Source organism: Brachypodium distachyon, chromosome 3 (assembly GCF_000005505.3).
Source record: "Brachypodium distachyon strain Bd21 chromosome 3, Brachypodium_distachyon_v3.0, whole genome shotgun sequence".
Taxonomy (NCBI): domain Eukaryota; kingdom Viridiplantae; phylum Streptophyta; class Magnoliopsida; order Poales; family Poaceae; genus Brachypodium; species Brachypodium distachyon.
The window spans coordinates 7,538-27,185 of NC_016133.3; the positions used below are offsets into that span (position 1 = coordinate 7,538).

The 19,648-nt window shown below is 42.2% G+C and overlaps 2 protein-coding genes and 1 long non-coding RNA gene across 10 annotated transcripts; 1 reads left to right on the top strand and 2 right to left on the bottom strand.

Annotated features, from left to right (window-relative positions):
• Positions 1-1,877: 1,877 nt before the first annotated feature.
• Positions 1,878-6,522, top strand: LOC100832278 (chromatin assembly factor 1 subunit FAS2 homolog). The gene is made up of 12 exons (XM_024460570.1): positions 1,878-1,901; positions 2,388-2,409; positions 2,682-2,754; positions 2,852-2,955; positions 3,045-3,259; positions 3,346-3,445; positions 3,611-3,677; positions 4,145-4,233; positions 4,320-4,458; positions 4,556-4,656; positions 5,595-5,780; positions 6,314-6,522. Exons 1-12 carry the CDS (start codon positions 1,878-1,880, stop codon positions 6,520-6,522), a joined length of 1,329 nt encoding a protein of 442 aa, XP_024316338.1.
• Positions 6,523-8,732: 2,210 nt separating this feature from the next.
• LOC100842243 lies at positions 8,733-10,698 on the bottom strand. Its single transcript, XM_010235341.3, has 2 exons — positions 10,518-10,698; positions 8,733-10,146 (listed from the first exon to the last, which is right to left on the bottom strand). The coding sequence occupies exon 2, from the start codon at positions 10,100-10,102 to the stop codon at positions 8,990-8,992; it is 1,113 nt and encodes a 370-aa protein (XP_010233643.1). The 5' UTR covers positions 10,103-10,146; positions 10,518-10,698; the 3' UTR covers positions 8,733-8,989.
• A 1,683-nt stretch (positions 10,699-12,381) lies between these two features.
• LOC104583395 lies at positions 12,382-19,521 on the bottom strand. 8 transcript variants are annotated; one of them, XR_002964988.1, is made up of 4 exons: positions 16,294-19,521; positions 14,731-14,790; positions 13,592-14,620; positions 12,382-13,478 (listed from the first exon to the last, which is right to left on the bottom strand). It is a non-coding gene; the product is annotated as an uncharacterized LOC104583395 (long non-coding RNA). The 8 variants fall into 8 exon arrangements; XR_002964989.1 differs by lacking the exon at positions 13,592-14,620 and having other exon boundaries at positions 12,382-12,762; positions 13,367-13,478; positions 16,294-19,519; XR_002964986.1 differs by lacking the exon at positions 13,592-14,620 and having other exon boundaries at positions 12,382-13,473; positions 16,294-19,109; positions 19,205-19,518.
• Positions 19,522-19,648: the final 127 nt, after the last annotated feature.

Genomic DNA, 19,648 nt, shown 5'->3' on the forward strand with positions numbered 1-19,648 from the left:
TGTATGTCATCACTGTGATATTTACATTTAGCGTTGCTATATCACCTTTTAAATTTCATGTAATTGTGCGATAAAAACTTGTCTTTACTTCAGTCTACAGAAAGCTCAGACAAGAATGAAGATAAAGAAACCACCAAACATTACTCCCTTTTTGCCGTGGTAGTTCATGTTGGAATTGGGCCAAATCATGGCCACTATATCAGCTTGGTTAAGAGCCACACTCATTGGTTAATCTTTGATGATGAGAATGTTGAGATGACTAATGAGTCCATGGTACAGGCATTCTTTGGCTCACCGCAAGAGTTCAGTGGCAACACTGATAATGGTTACATTCTCTTGTATGCTGAAAAAAGTTAATGTACTGATGATACCATGTGATTAGTTATATATATTTGCTATCCTTTGGACACTTCATTCGCCTGATGATAATAGAATATGCAGTGAGAAGTTAAAACTGGAATAAGCTTCAGATGTTATGGTGCAATCAAAGGAGATTTTCCCTGTCCCTGATCTCCTTCCGATCACGATGCACCTTGGCCATCCTATAATTTTTAATCATCGTGACAGGAACAAGGCTTATGAGTTCATCCTTAACAAATTTAGAGCTAAACTTACTACTGTTAAAGCTAATAAGCTTAATCATTCAGGCAGGCTAACTTACATTAAATCAGTGCTTGCTTCAATTCCAGTTTATTATATGTCTACCGTATTGTTCCCCAAGTCTTTTGTACGCAGAATTACAGCCATCATTAGGAAGTTTTGGTGGACTGGAGTACAGGAGGACAGCCCAACTTCACCCATCGCCTACAGATTTTGGGATGACATCTGTCAACCCAAGGAAAATGGAGGATTAGGTATCAGAGATCTCTATTCAGTCAACAAGAGCTTACTCATCCAGGCTGCTTGGAATGTGGCCACTCACAAAAACCCTATGCTTTCAGCTGTACTCAAAGCTAAATACTATCCTAACTCCTCTTACTGGACAGCTATCAGCACAGGTACAAAATCTATTTTCTGGTCCTCCATCTTGCAGGTCAAGAGCTCAGTAGTAACTCAACCCTCCAAATCCATTCAGGTAACTCTTCCATCTGGTCCACCCCTTGGTGCCCAGTATGGAACAACATACACGACCACATGCTCCTGCCTGTCACCCAACTGCCAATGCCGGGTACGGTTTCTGAACTTTGGCACCAAGAGTCTACAACTTGGACTGTAAACTATATTGCTAACATCTTTGATACTCCGGCTGTGCAGGCTATTACGGAGATGCCTATTGTGCCAAGTAACCAAAATGACATCCTCAGATGGATACCAGCCAAAGATGGGAAATGCTCCACCAAAAATATTTACAGGCACCTAATTCGACAGGATCTTATCCAACTCCCACAGCAGGGATCCCCAAGCATCAACCATCATGCTAATCTCATTTTGCAGAGAGACTGGAAGAGTAAGAATTTGCCGCCGCTGATCAAGGCGTTCACCTGGAGACTGATCAGAAGAGCACTAGCGACCGGAGAAAGGGCATCAAGGTATACTACTCACATTGACAAACATTGTACAGTCTGTGGTGCAGTAGAAGACGGCGCACATCTGTTTTTCACTGTCAATTGCCAAGGGCGGTTTGGTTCTCCACAAGCCCTCCACTTTGAACAGACAATCTCCCTCAGGAGAATGACGGTGTCCAGCTTATTATACCCACCTCTATTACTGATGATCTCTTAATTGTGTAATTGTATAGCACTTGCGGTTTACAGTTGTTACTCCAATCATCTGCTGTACATAGCTGATCGGACCATCAAATATCATGTTCTGTTGGAATTTTTCCACCCCTTTTCTTGGAACAAGTTATTATATCATGAAAAGAGCATTTCTGGAAGATGCCAGAGAGAAAATCAGCTCCAGTCTCCAGCTTTTTTGACAGCTTGTATTAGCAATTTAGAAGTACCAGGATCTGGATAAAAACTCGGAACAAGTTTAGGGAACTGAAGGTTCGAGGACTGCCAGTGAAATTTACTCATAAAAATAAATAAAACTTAGAAATCCTCACAAAACTCAAAAACATCTATAGCGAATAATTTGGTGGACTCTATTATCAATCACTAACAATAGTCAATGGATTATTTTGTTTTATAAATAAACACCTACCTGTGCTATGAAAAATCTGTGTTGATTTGGGCGTGTTGAACAGTATTGGCCCAGCCCACGAATTGCGTCCAAACTCCACTGACAGTAACTGGGTCGAAATTTAGCCTACTCAAAATTCGGCCCAGATCTCGGTGGCAGTGTTAGAAGAAGAGCGCGGCAACGGAGGGAGAGGTGCGCGCGCAATCCCCTCCATTTCCCGCCGCTGGCTTTCCGTTTCCCCCAAATCCAAACCCTAGAGGTAGTATCTCGCCTCCGGTGCTGATGGTAAGCTCAATTTGGCATCTAGGATTATGTCAAGTCATAATTGGATTTGCCAACCATCCTAAAATGCAGTTAGTTCTTTTTTTCTTTTTTTTTGCCAACCATCCTAAAATGCAATTAGTTTTTTGGTTTTGCCAACCATCCTAAAATGGAATTAGTTTAGCCAATATTCGGAACAATTGAATTCATAATGTGAAGCGATCTTTATTATAGCTTAATTTCAGATGTTTACGTGTGTCCATGTGCGATGAATTGTTATGTTTGGTGATGTACAGGTGGCGGCATCATCCTCTGGAAACTGCATCCCGCTGACGACGGCGAGGCATGGAAAATTCACAAGACGTTGCTGTGAGTTCTGCTCACTCAAATGGAAACTTCTTTTTCCACAAACCGGCCTGCTTATTTGGAAGCTTGCTAAATAGTAACGCCCTTGTTTCATTCGCAGATTCCATCATAAGGATGTTCTTGACCTCCAGTGGTCACATGACAGCGCATTCCTTGTTTCTGCATCAGTTGACAACACTTGCATAATTTGGGAAGCTAGTAAAGGTGACTCCCAATACAGTACATAATCTGTTACCTGCAGCAGCAGGAGTTCTGTCCTATCTTTTGTGATTGATATCTGATGATTTTTTCAGGCTCGGTGCATCAAAAGCTAGAGGGGCATCTGCATTATGTTCAGGGTGTGGCGTGGGATCCTTTGGACCAGTACATAGCTTCACTGAGTTCTGACAGAACATGTAAAATATGTGCAAATAAGCCTCAGGGCAAATCCAAGAATGCGGAGAGGTTGAACTTTGTTTGCCAGCATACACTAGTGAAGGTAGAATATCAGAATCATGATGAATCTAAGGTGGGTTTTGGTCTTCCCTCATTGCTACAGCATTTGGATTCAAACTGAGTTTTAACAGAGCAATAATGTAATCCTTTGTCTTGCAGCCACCAATTAAATCTCATTTGTTTCATGATGAGACACTACCATCTTTCTTCCGGAGGTTGGCATGGTCACCTGATGGATCTTTTCTAGTACTGCCAGCAGGTATATATTGTTTTTGCATTAGTGTTTAGTGATAGTTCAGTTCACAGTTCTTAAGCTCGAAATTGTGTTCACTGAAACCATGTTGCTTAGTCTATTAGTCTATTTTCAGCAAATTTTCTATCATCATAATTCCCTAAGTAGTTTTTCTTTTTCTATCTTTATCAGGCCTTTCTAAACACTCTTCCGAAGTGATTAATACTGCTTATATAATGTCCAGGCGTGACCTCTCAAGGTAGCAGATCTATTACTTGAAGTAACCTATGTCTTTTCCAGTTCTTGACATATAAACAAAGGGACCAATCTGGTCAAACTCAACATTTCAACTGATAATTAAAATAAGATAATATGGTACTTGGGCCATCAGAGAATCGTTTCTGCTACATTTCTTTTTTCAATGTAAGGTTAATTTACTGCACCTAAAAATAAGTTATAAGTGAAAATTTTAACTCCTAAATTTTAAAAGGTAATCACATTTGATTGCTTAGTTGCCACAGGGTGCTGAATCTTACCTTCTATTGTGTATGTGCTAAGTTTCTGATGAAATGCTACAGATTACAGAAATTTGACATTTTAGTTAAGGTTATCATGATGTATTCCGTGTTTTGGGACCGAAGCACGTAGTCTAGCATATAACTTTGGCTGTACTGTAGATGTAGTTCCATTGCTCTTTTAGGTTCCTGACTGTATTTGGCACTGCAGGCCTACACTACAACTCCCTGGGGCCAGTAAAGCTATAGTAGCAGTACGCTTTTGCCCTGTGCTATTCAAACCACGTGGTTCTAACCCAGGTAGCTCAATTTATGGCAACTTTGCTTTGCTCAAAAGTTCTACTTCTCTTTTTACAATGAATCTGAATCACATTTAAATTTTGCAGATGGTCTCTTTAAGCTTCCTTATAGAGTTGTTTTTGCTGTTGCTACTTTGAACTCTCTGTATGTCTATGATACAGAAAGTGTTCCTCCAATTCTAGTCCATGCTGGTCTACACTATGTTGCCATTACCGATATTGCATGGTGAGTACTTATACAATTTTGCTTCTGTAGTCTTCCAATTGAGCTTTGCATAGCTACTGGTGCCAGTTAATTCATCTTTGCAATCTATTTGTGTCAGGTCTTCTGATGCTAAGTACTTGGCAGTGTCATCACGAGATGGCTACTGTACTATAATAGAGTTTGAGAATGAGGAACTGGGAGAGCTTCACATTCTCCCTAGTATCTCTCCATTCCATTCATCTTTCTGTACCATTATTTATTTTCTTCGTTAGTTGTGTACTTGCATGTTAAAAATTGTGTTCCTGCTTAGAACATTCCATTCATCGTCAGTGTACATCATGGTGAATTTCTCAGCAGTTTTAGGATTCAATACTGAATGCCCAACTGTAATCAATATAAAAAATTAGCAACGGGCAACTAGGATGTACTAACTCTATTCCAAATTATGTGTCATTTTGGATTTTCTAGACACAAGCTTTTGCTATGTATCTTGACATAGCGCGCATATCTAGGTGCCTAGCAAAAGCTATGTACTTCGAAAAGCAAAAACAGTTTGGAACAGATTTTACATACTGATTTTCGACTTTTCCTTGTTAACCATCTCCTGCCAAAAGGCTCCGTATCATTTGCCATCTAAACCATATTCATCTTACCACTTGAATCTGTTTTGTTCTTAAAGGAAAATGGCATATTTTGTTTTTCCAGTTTTTCGTTGACTTCTGGTACATAGCCATACCCTGCATGTTTTTTGAGAAATGTCGTACCGTGCATGTGATGGAATACCCTGCAGTTCTTGCTTTCAGACTTACCTGACATACCTCTAAGTTACATGTATCACCTTTATGTAATTGTCTAGGTCCCATGAAGCTAATAAGAATGATACAAAAGTGATGTATTGATATGTAAAATCATCTCCTCAGATCTGTTGCATATGTTTTGTAGTTCTCTGTATCAAACCTTATACAATCTGTAATAAAGCTAATAAAAATGATTCACAAGTGATCTATTGGTATGTAGGATGATCTTTTTAGATGCGATGCATATGTTTGGTAGTTCTGCATATCAAACATTACACTGCATTGTCCCTTTTTCCCCCTTCTGATGTGATTTTCTGGAAGCACTCTTCTAACATGGTCCAAATTTGGATAAATCTCTAGGATCAAAGGAAGTTGCTAAAGGGACTTTGACACCTGAGACCAAGAAGCCTTTGACACCTGAGACCAAGAAGCCTGTATCTGCAGATAGCATGAATGTTGATATTAGTGCCAGCAAGCTTAAGATGGAAGCCAGCCCTGTGGCTGTAGGAGTTAGAGCACCACTGCTGCCAACCGAGAACATCACAAGTAAGTCTAATATAAGAAATGAATTACTGCATTTGCAGTTAAGTAGGTAAAGCAGTTAGATCTTATATTGTTATTGCAAGTATTGCATCATACTTTTATAGGTCTTTAAAGAAATCCAGTCTGCCTATATTCTCCTTCTGATCTAGACCTAAAGATTGGGATTCTACTCATCACACATGGGGGCCTTAATATGGACAGATATGCTGTGTTAATGACCATCAATGAAATGAGCACTGTCTTTGTCTTGTCTGTGTTCATTAAGAAAATGTTATAAGTAACATGGCAGCTACTAAAGAGCCTCATTGACAGAAATCTTGTTTTTCACACAAATTGCTCACGTAAAGTTTGATCTACAATACAGTAACACGGTCCTTCCAATCAAATGGTTCTCTGATGCCCTTGCTCCAATCATGTGCAAGAAATCATTCTTATCGTGTATCTATGCATACCCATGTTGGACCATATTATTTGACGTTTTTACTCCCATGTATCTTCTTGAAGGCACTAACAAGAATCAACTCTTGAAAATTCAGGAACAGGGGAGCTTGCTGAAGGAAATGTGACCTGTGAAAACAAGAAGCCGGTAACAGTAGACACTATGGAAGTAGATGTCGATGATAACAAAGTCAAGGAGGCAACCATTCCCGTGGCGGCTGAAGTGACACCGCCACCAGTACCGACAAAGAACAGCGCATCAAGTAAGCCTGCTAAGAGGCGAATTACTCCTATCGCAATCAACTAAGTAGTAGAAGCAGTTAGGATTATGATGTATTATGTAGTGATGACAAGTACCGGATATTATGTTTAGGCTACCTTGTAAAGTCTTTGTGCTGCCTTGTTCACATTCTGCCCTAGTCCCATAGATTCTCTTCCTGCTTTTGACACAATTTGGGAGAATGTCAACAGAAAGGCTATGTGTATGAGCACACTTTGTTATGATGCAACATGCAGCCACTAACCGTCATCTTACACAGTGGGGTTCATTGAAATTTCTGAGGAAATTGTTTCTCACAAACTGTTCATATACAAATGTTTTCATATAATTACACTTTGAATCCAATCAGATGGGGTCTCTGACGCCCTTATTTCATTCACATGAAAGAACATAGAATCTTATCAAAATACTCAAATGCATGCAAGGGTATGTGTATGTGTGTATGTGTATGGTAATTGCCCCAGGTTGAAGGGCCTTCGGTGTAGGCATACAATATATGTGGATATGGCATCATCATCATCTTAGGACTTGGCTATGCGTGCCTTGGATTTTTCAAACTCTTCTTCGTTCTCTCCGGCCTCTTCAAATCTGATATCTTCATCTTCTGAAAGGACCTCAATCTTTTCACCGTATGGCCCAGGTATGATCTTCTCGTCGATATGCTTGTGCTTTGTGACATTGATGAGCTCTGTCTTCTTCTCTTCTCTGCTCTGATGTTTCTTGTGCCAGGTCCAAGGGAGGTGGTGATGCGCCGTCTTCCCAGTTGCTGCGGTGCTCGAGGACTCGCCAATGGCATCCTGCTTCTTGACTGCCTCTTGGAACTTGACGTCCTCGTCTAGTAGCCAGTCTCCATCTGCCTTTTGCACTTGATGATTTTACAGCACTGAGGTAGCTAGTTCCTTGATTCTCAACGAAACAGATTTTCTGTGTTTGGAATGTCGTCGCATGTGGATCACCACACTGATGGACACACGCATAATCTTGTGGCCTCAGCAGTGCGATATGCATGGTGCTGCTTCTTGTGCAAACAGCTTGTGCTTCAGTTTCTGCAATGCTTTTGAGTGAAGCACACAGGTTGCCTGGCCTTGGCTTGAGGATCGAAGAGGACGGCGACGGCCTTGCCTTTCGGCCGGTCGCCTGGAGACGCGCGGTGACAAGGGAGATGCTGCCATTCATTCTGTGGATGGCTTGTGAGCAAATGGCACCTGGTTGAGTGTGTTGTAAGGTACGGATGCATTCCATCTCCATCAACATCTAGTGATCTTGCTATCATCGTATCCATAATACAAGATATGTACAGCAGCTGGCGTATCCATAATACAAGATATGTACAGCAGCTGGCAAATTCTTCGCGAATCTCGGATGATCATTTCGCACAAATTTTATATTCCATTGGTTCATCATCATATAGACCAGTAGAAAATGTCAATTTAATTCCATTTTAGTGCGAAATGATGCTATGATAGCATCCGTAGCATCGAGCTTGCTAGCTCTCGACGGGTGCACCGTTAATACTAGTTGCTTCATAGAGCACCTGGCTCTACTATTTTTCCCTTCCAAATTCAGGGTCCAAACCAAACCTGATATGTAGCAAGAAAGGTGGCCTCCTACCGAAGGACTATAGGAAAGGTGAAATGACACTTTGTGTTTATGTCTGCTATAGACATCGTCACAATTGTCACAACAGGACGATGTGTATAGCATCTCTGTCGTCGGAGCTGCCAATCCTGAGATTCACCTACCTACTACTTTGTGACCATGTGTATAAGCTGGCAGCATTATGCATTTTAAAACGCCTAGACTTCCAAAAACTTCATTCGGCTGTGTGCATCTTATCTTTCAGAGACAAGCCAAATATGTTTTTCGATTATACAGAGAAAATTCAAAAATCCCATCAATTCTGTAGTTTTTGAGTCTTCAAACTTGTGAAATATCTTATCTTACGTAGCAAAGGATAAGTACAGAATGATCCCAAAGAAAAAAAAACTCTGTAAAGATAAGCTTTTTAGGAGGATCGGTACAAGCTTTTTATCTCAGAAACAAAATTCTGTAGCTGTGAGGCATTTCTATGTAGGATGAAGCACCTCCACACACACTAAGCTTTCTGTATAACTTCTTAAGCATACGCACTAAAAAAATGTCAGCACTGATGCATGCATTCCTCATTGTTATTGCAAAGTGAACTGCACAGTGAAAACATAGCAAGGGGTTCCCAGCATCATAGTTGAGATTGCACATTTTAAAACATAGGAAAGCAACACACCAATAATACCTGAGTTTAAACATATTGTTCATTCACAATAGAGATTACACGCTGAATTAACAAAAGAGCAACGCAGTAACAACTGAGTGACCACATAGAAAAGCTAGCAACACACATCAGCTAGCACCGGATCCACGAAAAACACAGTTTGAGATTACACCAAACTAAAACATAGAAGCAGAAGTCACACCTGAGTGAAAACATAGCAACTCTTGTCATGACTTTAGCATTTCACAGCCAAAATGCCACTGGATCCATACAGACGGAACCAATCCTTGCTTCATGAGGCAGGCTGTAGCAACGAACCTTGCAGTCTGTAAGCTTCAAAAAGAATCCTTTCATGTCATAAATGAGAGAGAAGGTCTTCAGAAGATACATACAGCGGCCGCCTTGGGGCCCGCCTCCCACAAAATCCCACCCAGCAGCCCCCGGCGGCAACCTGAACTCATTAATCCATGACTTGAGCTCCTGACCAGTCCTTGCGTTATCAGCGGAGACACACTCCACAAGGCAGAATCTCCCCTGGCGCATGTGCACAAGGGTGGCACTTACATGCTGCCCCTCAGTGTACACCTCATTCTTGGTGCGCTTGACATCAGGGGAAGGGTGCAATGTTTTGCCAGTGTCGAGGCCAGTCCTGGTGCTGGCAGCCATGGTGCTGCAGTAGAGGTACCCATCTTCGGAGAGACCGACAAAGCCCCCCAGCGAGGTGTCATAGTGTCCACGGCCAGTGAAGGGCAACACCCAATTACCGTATGGTTTCCACACATGCTCTTTCTTGGTGGTGTCGAAGATGAAGGTGCTCTTGGTAGTACTGACGAGTATGCATCCATTGGGTAGCACGCCATAGGAGGAGACATCGGTCCTGTCGAATGGCGGACAAGCGAGGTTATACGACCCCCACGGTTCTTCACTATCTTCCGGCGTCCGGAGGTAGCAATCAAATGTGCCCATATCCAGAACAAATAGCTTATTGTCGCCGACGGGGAAGTAGATTGGAAAACCATTATAGTTGCAGGGGTCAGGTCCAAAGACTAAGGCCTGTTCCTGGACGTCGATCATTGGGATGCCCTCCTCTGCTGTATCATCCATGTCGGTATCCATCGCCGTGATCATGGTGCCAAAGGCTGACGTGAACAAGTCGGGATACCCACGCGGCGCCCGCATGTGCATGAAAACTTCAGGCACGGGCTCAACGCCTTCTTTGTCTGAGCCAGACGATAAGGGCTGTTTGCCTGTTCTGCGCGACAAGCTCACCTTGCGGATGGAGAATCCAGAGTCCCAGTCATCAAACAAGAGGTAAAGGTGCTGCTCCCGATCCGTTGCCGTACGTTGCTCCGACATCCTCGTTCCTTTCCTGAATTATTACTCGATCGTAGATCTGGTTCCTGCGATTCGAATTCGAAGAAAAATCGATTGTCAAATTTCAATCAGGCCCAATCGTCCTACTGCAACTCAACCAGGCAAATCAAAGTATCCAAATCTTAATCAAGGGCAACAGCGATTCGAATCCGAAGAAGAATCCGATTGTCAAATAGAAATCAATCAGGCCCAATCGTCCTACTGCAACTCGACCCAACAAGTCCAAGCACGGGCGGAGCACCCAGTAGGGCAAGGTAGGGCGGCCGCCCTACCTTGATTTTTGCCTCAGTTACGAATTGGGGAAGATTATGAAACGGGGATCTAAAGGGCAGAATCCGTTCGTGGGGTGATGGGAGGAGAAACGGTCGGGAGCGAGAGAATCGAAGGGGAGACGAACCTGCGGTGGAGGGGAGGCGCTCGCGCGAGGAGGAAGACGAGCTAGGGGGCTTGGCGCTAGGCATCGCGGGATGCGGAGGGAGGGCGGCGGCGCTCGCGCGAGGAGGAGGAAGACGAGCGACGAAGCGAGGGGACTAGGGCGCTCGGCAGCGAGATGGGGGCGTGGGGCAGAACCGCAGAAGGAAGGAGGGGTGTCTAGCTGGCGCAACGGCCGACTAAAGGCCCTGTTCCGTTGGGGGCCGTGAGGCCGAGGCCCAGGCACGGCCCAAGCCGGGTCGCGGGCCAGCACGGCCTGGACCCGTTTAGCTGTGTGCCGGGCCGGGCCGCCATGCTGGCAGGGTTTTTTGAAAATTAAATGAGCTCCGTCCCATGTGAAAAAAAGGCAGGATCGGTTGGTGGGGCGATGGGAGGAGAAACGGTCGGGAGCGAGAGAATCGAAGGGGCAATCAACCTGCGGTGGAGGCGCTCGAGCGAGGAGGAAGACGAGCTAGGGGGCTCGGGCGCTCGGCAGCGAGATGAGTGGCGGCGCTCGCGGGAGGAGGAAGAAGATCCACGGAGATAAGGAGATGGGGTATAGCAGGCCAAACTATCAAAGGAGTAAACAAGAATTACAGGATTACTCGTGATGTTTATTCGTGTTAGATGTTTACTCGTCCTACTGCAACTCAACCAGGCAAATCAAAGTATCCAAATCTTAATCAAGGGCAATAGCGATTCGAATCCGAAGAAGAATCCGATTGTCAAATAGAAATCAATCAGGCCCAATCGTCCTACTGCAACTCGACCCAACAAGTTCAAGCATCCAAATCTTAATCAGCAACAGAAGAGAAGAGGGAATCGCAAGAACGCACCTATACAAGTCGAAGATGGTGCGGCGGCAGCGAGGTCGAGGCCGCGGCGGAGGCGGAGGCGAGGGGAAGGAGGCGAAGGGATTTTTTTTTTCTTTTTTGAGGGGAAGGCGAATGGACGGTATAAAGGAAGGAAACTCTAGGAAGTTTTAGGTGACCGGTGAACTTCATGGGCCATGCCGCCGAAATATGTTTGTCCATGATGATTAAAAAAACTGATTCAAATTCGGAAAAAGTCTACTCTTCTTTCACCAACTCTTACAAAAGAGTTTGTTTTTTCTCCTGAACTCTCCAAACAGTGTGTTTTACTTTCCTGGTGCGGTTTTGAGGGTGGTTTTATCCTTTTCTCTCTTATTTATTTTGGTTGAATATTTAAAAATCATAATAAATCATATAAAAAATAAAAAAATAAAAAATAATTTGGTTGGATTCCATGTGAGTAGATCTACACACCAAATCTATTCTTCTAAGTAATTAATGGGAATATATAGCTATACTTTCTAAGAGTCGTGCTATTTGACCCTCAGGGTGCAAAATACACCCCACCCGATCCTCGCGCCTGACCTGCCGAGCGCCCGGCCACACCGCACGACCCCGCCCGCATCAGGTTTTGTGCATGTGACCTAACCAAATTACGTTGGGGGATTCCTGCAGTATAAAACTAGCACCGACTGCACGCCCGATTCAGTTTTTCTGCATGCAACGTAAGAAAGTTACGTTGATGCTTATAGAAATGTCAAAACTAGTCGTTTAGTAATGTTTTTGACTATGAACATGTCCTTTCTAATGCCAAACGTACAACCATACATACATCCTCAAAAATCTTTTTAGTGCCCGACTGATTCAATTCATGCTTGTGAACCAATAGAATATGTAGATTTTAGCCACATCTTGGACCACAAAGTCAATAGAATATACAGATTTCAAAGTAGCATATACAAACTGTAGGAATGAAAGGCTGATTAATCATCTGCAAAGTTTTCGGACAGAAAGGAGCAATAAGGAGACAGGAAGGGGTAATTTAAATGGGTTACATATAAATGAATATATGGCAAGATCTGCACTTTGGATTCCATCTGATGACATAATCATTTAGTGAATATTACAGAGCACACTCATGACATAATCTCAAAATACCGAAGCATAATGCTTAAGTTTTTAGGATCATCTGAGAGTCACAATAAGTCTCAACTATTATGTCTAATGTGCAAGAACTACAAATCATTTCGTGAATCAGCAGAACAACATATCATTCCCATTCTAATCTAATCAGTTGCCTGGCATAGTAGTGCTAATCACTACTGTATGATCCGCATGGTAATTCACTATCTTTCTCATCATCTTCCCTGATCATCTTCATCTTCTTCCTCCTCGTCATCCAGAAGACGGCATCGGGTCCTTACGAGTAAAAATCTCATGTACAATGATTATCGTAAGATTCGTAACTACTCCATAAAATGAATATGGAGTTAACCAAAGGATGGATAGCTTAAATCAAGTATGAACATTAGTTTAAGCAGCAATAACAGGATTCAGAAAAGAAACTATGCAATAAATTTCAGTATTTGTTATTTCTACTTGTGAGAAGATGATTCGATCATGGAAAAACGAGCTTCTCAGGTCATTGTAAAACAAATTCTAGATCAGCAAATTTATCCTAACAGTGAGTACCATAGTCAGCAGAATAACGGCTATACGAATCTACCACAGACGAAAATGGTTTTAACCAAAGAACCATTTGTTATCAATCTAATGCATCAAAGCTTTTCAGGCAACTGCCACTACTACAGCTACTGCAGTACTGCTGCTGGTGAGACAGATGGCAAGTCCTCTGAAGGAAAAGAGAATATAGTCCCATTAAAAGATCCAAAGAAGTCTAGGCAGCTTGAACATGATTACACGATAAATAAGGAATCATCACTGTATCAGATTAAAATAAGGATGCTGCCAAATAAAGTTATTAGATGGTCAGATAGAATCATCAGTGTTAAGTAGTCTTCACCTTGGTTGTCGGAGATCGTTAACAAGGTTTAAAAAGAGAGAAATCTTGTCCCCAACGTATGGTGCAGCACCTTCGATGGAATTTAGCAAGACCCCAATACAGTGTAGCTGCACTGAGATAACAGAAAGATTCAGAAATTGCGGCAGTAAATTAATTCAAGAAAACTGCAGCTGTAGTGTGCCGCTAATTCAGCACAGTTGCAAAAGAAGTCCCAAAGTGACTCACATTTTTTATTATCCAGTCTTCCTAGTCAAATGATGAGATAAAAAGATGGCATCCCCCTTTAAATTACTCAAATGCAATGGCCAAAAATCACAATTATTATAACAGATAAAGCAAGCCAATCATCCTAGAGCTGCAACCTGAAACCTAACAACCAGCATTACTGCTGGCAACATTCAAACTCAGCTCCCGAAGTGTCCTTAATGAAATAAAACAATTTTACACTTTTCCATGTTTTGCCCTATTGCTAGTTGAATTTTTATTTACCCTACTGCTGAATAAACGCACATCGCTATGGTCCATCCAAGGATTGAAAAAATCATATTACTCCGGTACACAGGGAGCTGACTCTGGGCTAGGCCTACTCCATGAACACAGCTCCAAGACAGCACCAAGTTGAGCTCTGCTACAGCCATGCCATCAAACCTGGTCTGCATCATTGCTCACCTATGATGCTGCTTTTGGTCAAATTTAGCAACACCTGGATTTAGAGAGGGGACCACACTGGACGGTGGAGAAGAGGATAGGTCCAAGAGTCCGACAGCGGAGTCTACTGCAGCCACGTTGGATGGTAGTGACTGGGAAAACTGGGAGAGCAGAGGATGATGGCGAACCATATAAAGGAACTTTTAAGAGTGTGAAGCAGTTCGCACAAAAACAAAATTTGTTTGTTGAAGGTGCATGTTTTCTGGTTAGAGGCCGGTTAGAAATAAAAGTCATTTTTCAGTTAATTTGTTTCTACGAGGGATGGATTTTTCTGGTTTTCTAGGTGGAAGGAAAAGGTGGGATGCGATAAATTCCACATACATTTGATGGAAAAATATTTTAGACTCAAATTTCAGGGACCCAAAATGCCGGTTTGTTGTCTGATTGGCCAGACAACACTGACTGTTGGACTGTAGATCACCTCAACCAGCCACCATCTGCACAACCATGTCGTGCGCCCTTGTGCACAGCATCAGGAGACGGCCAAGCACCCACTTGCAGAATGTTCATGGACCCATCAGGTCTGGCTTAGCTTCTTCCGATGGGCTGGTCATGGCAGCCGCACCAGGTCTAGTTAACACTATGCAGGAATGGTATCTCCATAGGAGGAAACAAGAAACAAGTGTGCAAAGACTGGCGATAGGAATTGACTCTACCTTCATTCTCATGGTGGGGTCAGTTTACTGTGTCTCCCAAAAAGAGCATCGACATGGACACTGTTGAACAAAGATGAAAGCAGACGCAGAGATGAGACATGTGTTTTTACCATGTTGTACGATATAGTACTATTTCTCTTAATGAAAAGATGTGCACACATTCTCTAAAAGAAATGCAGGGAAACTAGGGAGAAGTAACCAAAATGTCTTTAGTTGCTGCTTCTCTCGGGTCGTAGCTCATTCATATGGTCAGAAGAAAGGAAATATGTATGTGCAGCCAAATACTAAAAACCATTCTCTCTTTTCAGTAGAGAACTAGAGATTCAAAGATGGTGCTGTAGGAAACATTCAAACAAGAAAATACAAGCACATCAGAAGCCACCAAACTGTATGGTCTCAGTACGACATTTTTAATTTATAAACTGCTTAGCTACTTGGGGCACAGAAAAGTGCTACATGAGATCAAAAGGAAAGGGGCATGATGCACATTGTATGCTCTAAGTTAGGAGTTAGGAATTGGAAAAAAAATCACAAGCTATAGCAATATAATAATTCCATCCATATTCGATCGGCAATAATGATATGATCTGAAAGTAAAAGGTCGTCAAATCCTTGCTTAAGTACAGAGAACTATAGTATCATCTTAAAAAATGATAGACATATGCATATCCAAATTGAATTTCATATTTATTATTGGCACTTTTAACATATCCCACTTATGCTAACTTGCCTTCATTTGAGAGTTATAAGTGCAGGTACAAATGCAATTCCCAACATGCTAAGATCAAGAGAAAACCATACAGAGAAATTCAAAATGACAACCCACTGAATAGTCTTGATATTTATAAGACCATGGCCTGAAATATCAATAGAAGACCATGAACTGGGTATACTAATCTTCCCTTCTAAATTTGAGTAAATGAGCAAGCGATTTTAACAAAGCTAACAGAGGGATTACAAACTGTTATTTACCAACTTTTTAATACAAATAAAATGAGATTTGTTTCTGGCAGGTTCCTAATTTTCAGGTCTAAGCTAACAAGCACCATCCTGCATACAACAGTATATGACAACAGGAGTGTGCCTAACTGCCTATCATATTTAGCACACAACATGCTGTAAGTTCAGATTGATATACAGCCAAGTGTCACAGAGCTAACACAGAGCCTTAATCCTAAAATATTGGAAATGATGCACAGATTGCAAGGAAATGTACTAATCACAAACCATTCCATAAAAAATTAAAAACACTGCTGTTCAGACTTTGCGCGAACGCAGGATAAAAATGAACTGCTTTATCTGTAGATGAATTTATTGATTGTGATTGCTTATGCATTATTGCAACGGTGAAACAACTTTCCAGAGAACATTACATGAAATAAAACTCAGGTCATGGATAACAATCCAGACATAAAACTTCACCTTTTGTGCATCCTCCATACTAAAAGTATATTTGGTTACCAAACATCAGAGCAAGCTGACCATTTTTTGTGAATCTTCGAAACTTAAAAGTATAAGATACTGTAAGGAGTCAGACCTATAAGCATCAGCAGGTGTACTTACCAAAAGGATCAGCAGTTGGACCTCTCCCTCTCCTTGTATAGTTGCCAAGGCCTTTTTTTCTTCTTCTCCGTTTCTTCTTTTTCTATTTTCTTTGTTTTCCTTTTGGCCCCTGCAGGGGTTTTTGCTGTTGCCTGTACTTGCACTTCTTGCGCTTTCTTCTTAATGGAAAAGACACGCCGCTCGGCATGTTCGAGAAAAAAAAAAGGATCAGCAGCAACCTCCGCGTACGCCATGAACGGCTTGGTTGTCCTTTGTGAGTCCCTCTTGAGAAAATAATCATAGGAAATATACATCAAGCCTGCAACGAGCATTACAGTTTCCCAGAACTTGCAAAAGCAGGCTAGATAACAAACACATAATTGTTAATATCACAGAGATGTAAAAGTTGATAGAGCAGGTATTCCATTTCCTTCATCTTAGGCCATAAGGGCCTGTATCATCCCAGCATTAAGAGCAACTTTTTGGGGACACTACCGGCAGTATGATAAACTCAGAATCCAGAGGCCTAATAATGGCAATCGCATGCACAAGAAAATAAGAATTCAATGACTCTGATCCAATTGCCAACTTCTTAGAAGAAAATGGACTTGAAGGGATCTAAGTAGGATTAACTCCCCACTCCTACAAATTAGTTAGCATGGGAACTCGCTAAGTGTAAAATCTTAGGGATAGAGGCAAAGACCTTAGTTAGGAACAACATTTAGTTATTAGTTAGCACATACAGCTGAGAATAGCACGATACAATATCAATGACTAGTATGAATAAATATAGCTGCAGCACAAGATGCAGTAAAATTATGATTTCTCGCCGTCACAACCTAAAACTGAAATTAGATGGAGCTCAGTGAGCATTTTGGTTGTAGATGCAGGATTTCAAACTGCATACTCCAGTGAGAACTTTGGCTATGAAGTCATGAGGCAGGGGCCGGTTAGCTGTACTAGAATGGCACTTAACAAGGACATAAAAAAAATTATATGCATTCGGCCTCACAGAGTACATACTGCAGTCAAAATTTTGAAGCATGTAGAACTTACAGAAGTCTTTCAGCAGTCACTTGGTGACGCAACTTTGAAGCGTTGCATCAACATTGTCCATAGGTTCTATGATTCATCTGTAGGATTCTCAGTTTCATTTACCTTTGTGTTTTTAATCTACAAGAGGAAATTTCAGGAGCTCTAGTAAAGAAGAATGCAAGAACAAAGATGCACTAGGAATTCATATATACGAGACATGCATGAAACTTAAGCGCGTTACCACTCACCAGAATAGAGACTATTTACTCGGTAAAACAGAAATGTGAGATGGAGGCATGGAGCATAAGTACACACAAAAAAAATAGCACTAAGAGACGGTTGGTTTTCTGCACAGGAATTGCATATCTGAACAAAACTTTGCAAAGTTATTTCTATTCACTGGTTGATTGGTTGTTGACGTTTTCCAGTTATAAAACTTAATATTGCAAGCAACAGATGCTAATCTAATCAAGTTAATACCACCAGAGAGCTGCAAATATGATGTTTAAAACAAGAAACACTGGGAAGATATTTTATCTTACAGGGCAAAGCACCTATAAGAAAACAAAGCTAATCAGTGTCTACATTGTATAAGATCAATCAAGCAACAATGAAATGGTGAAATGCACCACTGGTAGATTCTTTAGAATGTAATTTATTTTTCTTGCAGGGATTCAAGGCTATCGGTCCTATCATGACTAGCAAGTGAATGGAAAGCTACGGTCATCCTAAATTCCAGGAAAATACTACTAGTATCTCTTAAAACATATTTATCTAAGTTAGCTCTAAAGGCTAAATATTCTAACTAGAATCAGTGACTAATGGCCATACACATCAATGTGGCTTTCTCTAAATTGAGTCCAGCCATGCAACAGTATGTTATGCAAATATAATATGTATGCAAATGCTGGATTTTTATTAATATATAAGTATATAGAAAATGCAGCAGCAACAAGCAAATACCACAAATACCACGTCAGAGTAAATAATAATAGAGTATCCATCAAATGTACACAGTCCGCGATCATCATGGCTTAGACAGCATAAGTCAATCAAGCAAACCTTGGTTTTCAACAGTCTTCATCATTTCCAGTATTGTATGACCAAGAAATAACCATACAGAGAAATTCCAAATGACAACCCACTGAAAAGGACTAGGGCAGATGCTGAAACTAAAGAACAGCAGCTACCTATCTGCTAACAGAATAAGATTGGCATATAAGTACCAAAACATAAATAAAAAATACGTGGAGTGGCAAGACTGATGTAGAACATGTTGGTTAGTTTTAAAAGGATAAGAACAGGGCTTACAAACAGCATAAGCTGCAGCTCTCGGTGTGTTTATAGTAATTACTAGTGGACAATGCACAGCTAGAGACAAATCAAGCCTTGGCCTGATGGCCGGCACAGAGCACATAAAGCGCTAGCAGAAATAGCAAACTGAAAGAGTCCTAGATCATCTGCAGAAAACTGAGAACAACCGTCAACTTGGTTGATGAGGGACCTATTATAGGAACAAGTGTACAAGAAGTTCATATTGGCAGATGTACAGCATAACGGGGGGAACAAGATGGTAATCCAATTTTCCAGTGCCCCCAATGCTACTGAGGCCTTTGCATATCCTTCAAAAATATCAGATGATGGCATGCGGAAGACGACACGTCACTCATGCGGTATGCCAGAGTGCTCGTTATCCGGGAGAGAGACGGGGAGCAATTTGTTACTTACGGCACGGCTCGAACATGAAGGAGGCGGTGTGGTGGCTACCGTGGGCCTTGATGGTTCTTGGATTTGCAAGGGGCCTTGATGGAGAGGAGCGATTGGAGAACTGGAGGATCAGCGACAAGAGAAGAGACGATGAGAGGGGAGAGGGCGAGATGGTGGAGACAGCCGTTACCAAGGGGACTCGGCGGTTCTGCGTAGGCCGTCTAACCACCGGAGCCGGGGCATCTTGGACGCGGTGTTCTTGACTGTTGCGACGACGACGACGCCGGGTCAGGTGAAGTGGCTATCTGCGCCCGCGCGCGCCCTTGAGAGGACAGAGGCCTTGACGCGCTCCCGGCGTTGGGAATGGAGAGCGCTTTCTGTGGTGGAATGGGAAGGGGGTGAGATAGGAAGGCGGCTGTTCTTATCCGCGGGAGAAGACGAAGGGGAAGGGGAAGAGGAAGAGGATGGGGGTAGTTGCCGCGTCTGGGAAGAAAGAATGGGAGGAGGCGGCGGTTCATGAAAGCGGCGACTTTCTGGATAAATTTTCGGAATCTGCGCGCCAGAAATCTTTTCCTTTTGTTTTAGCGGTGCGCGCCAAATTCCTCTTCGTTTGCGCGGGAGTCTCCTACAAACC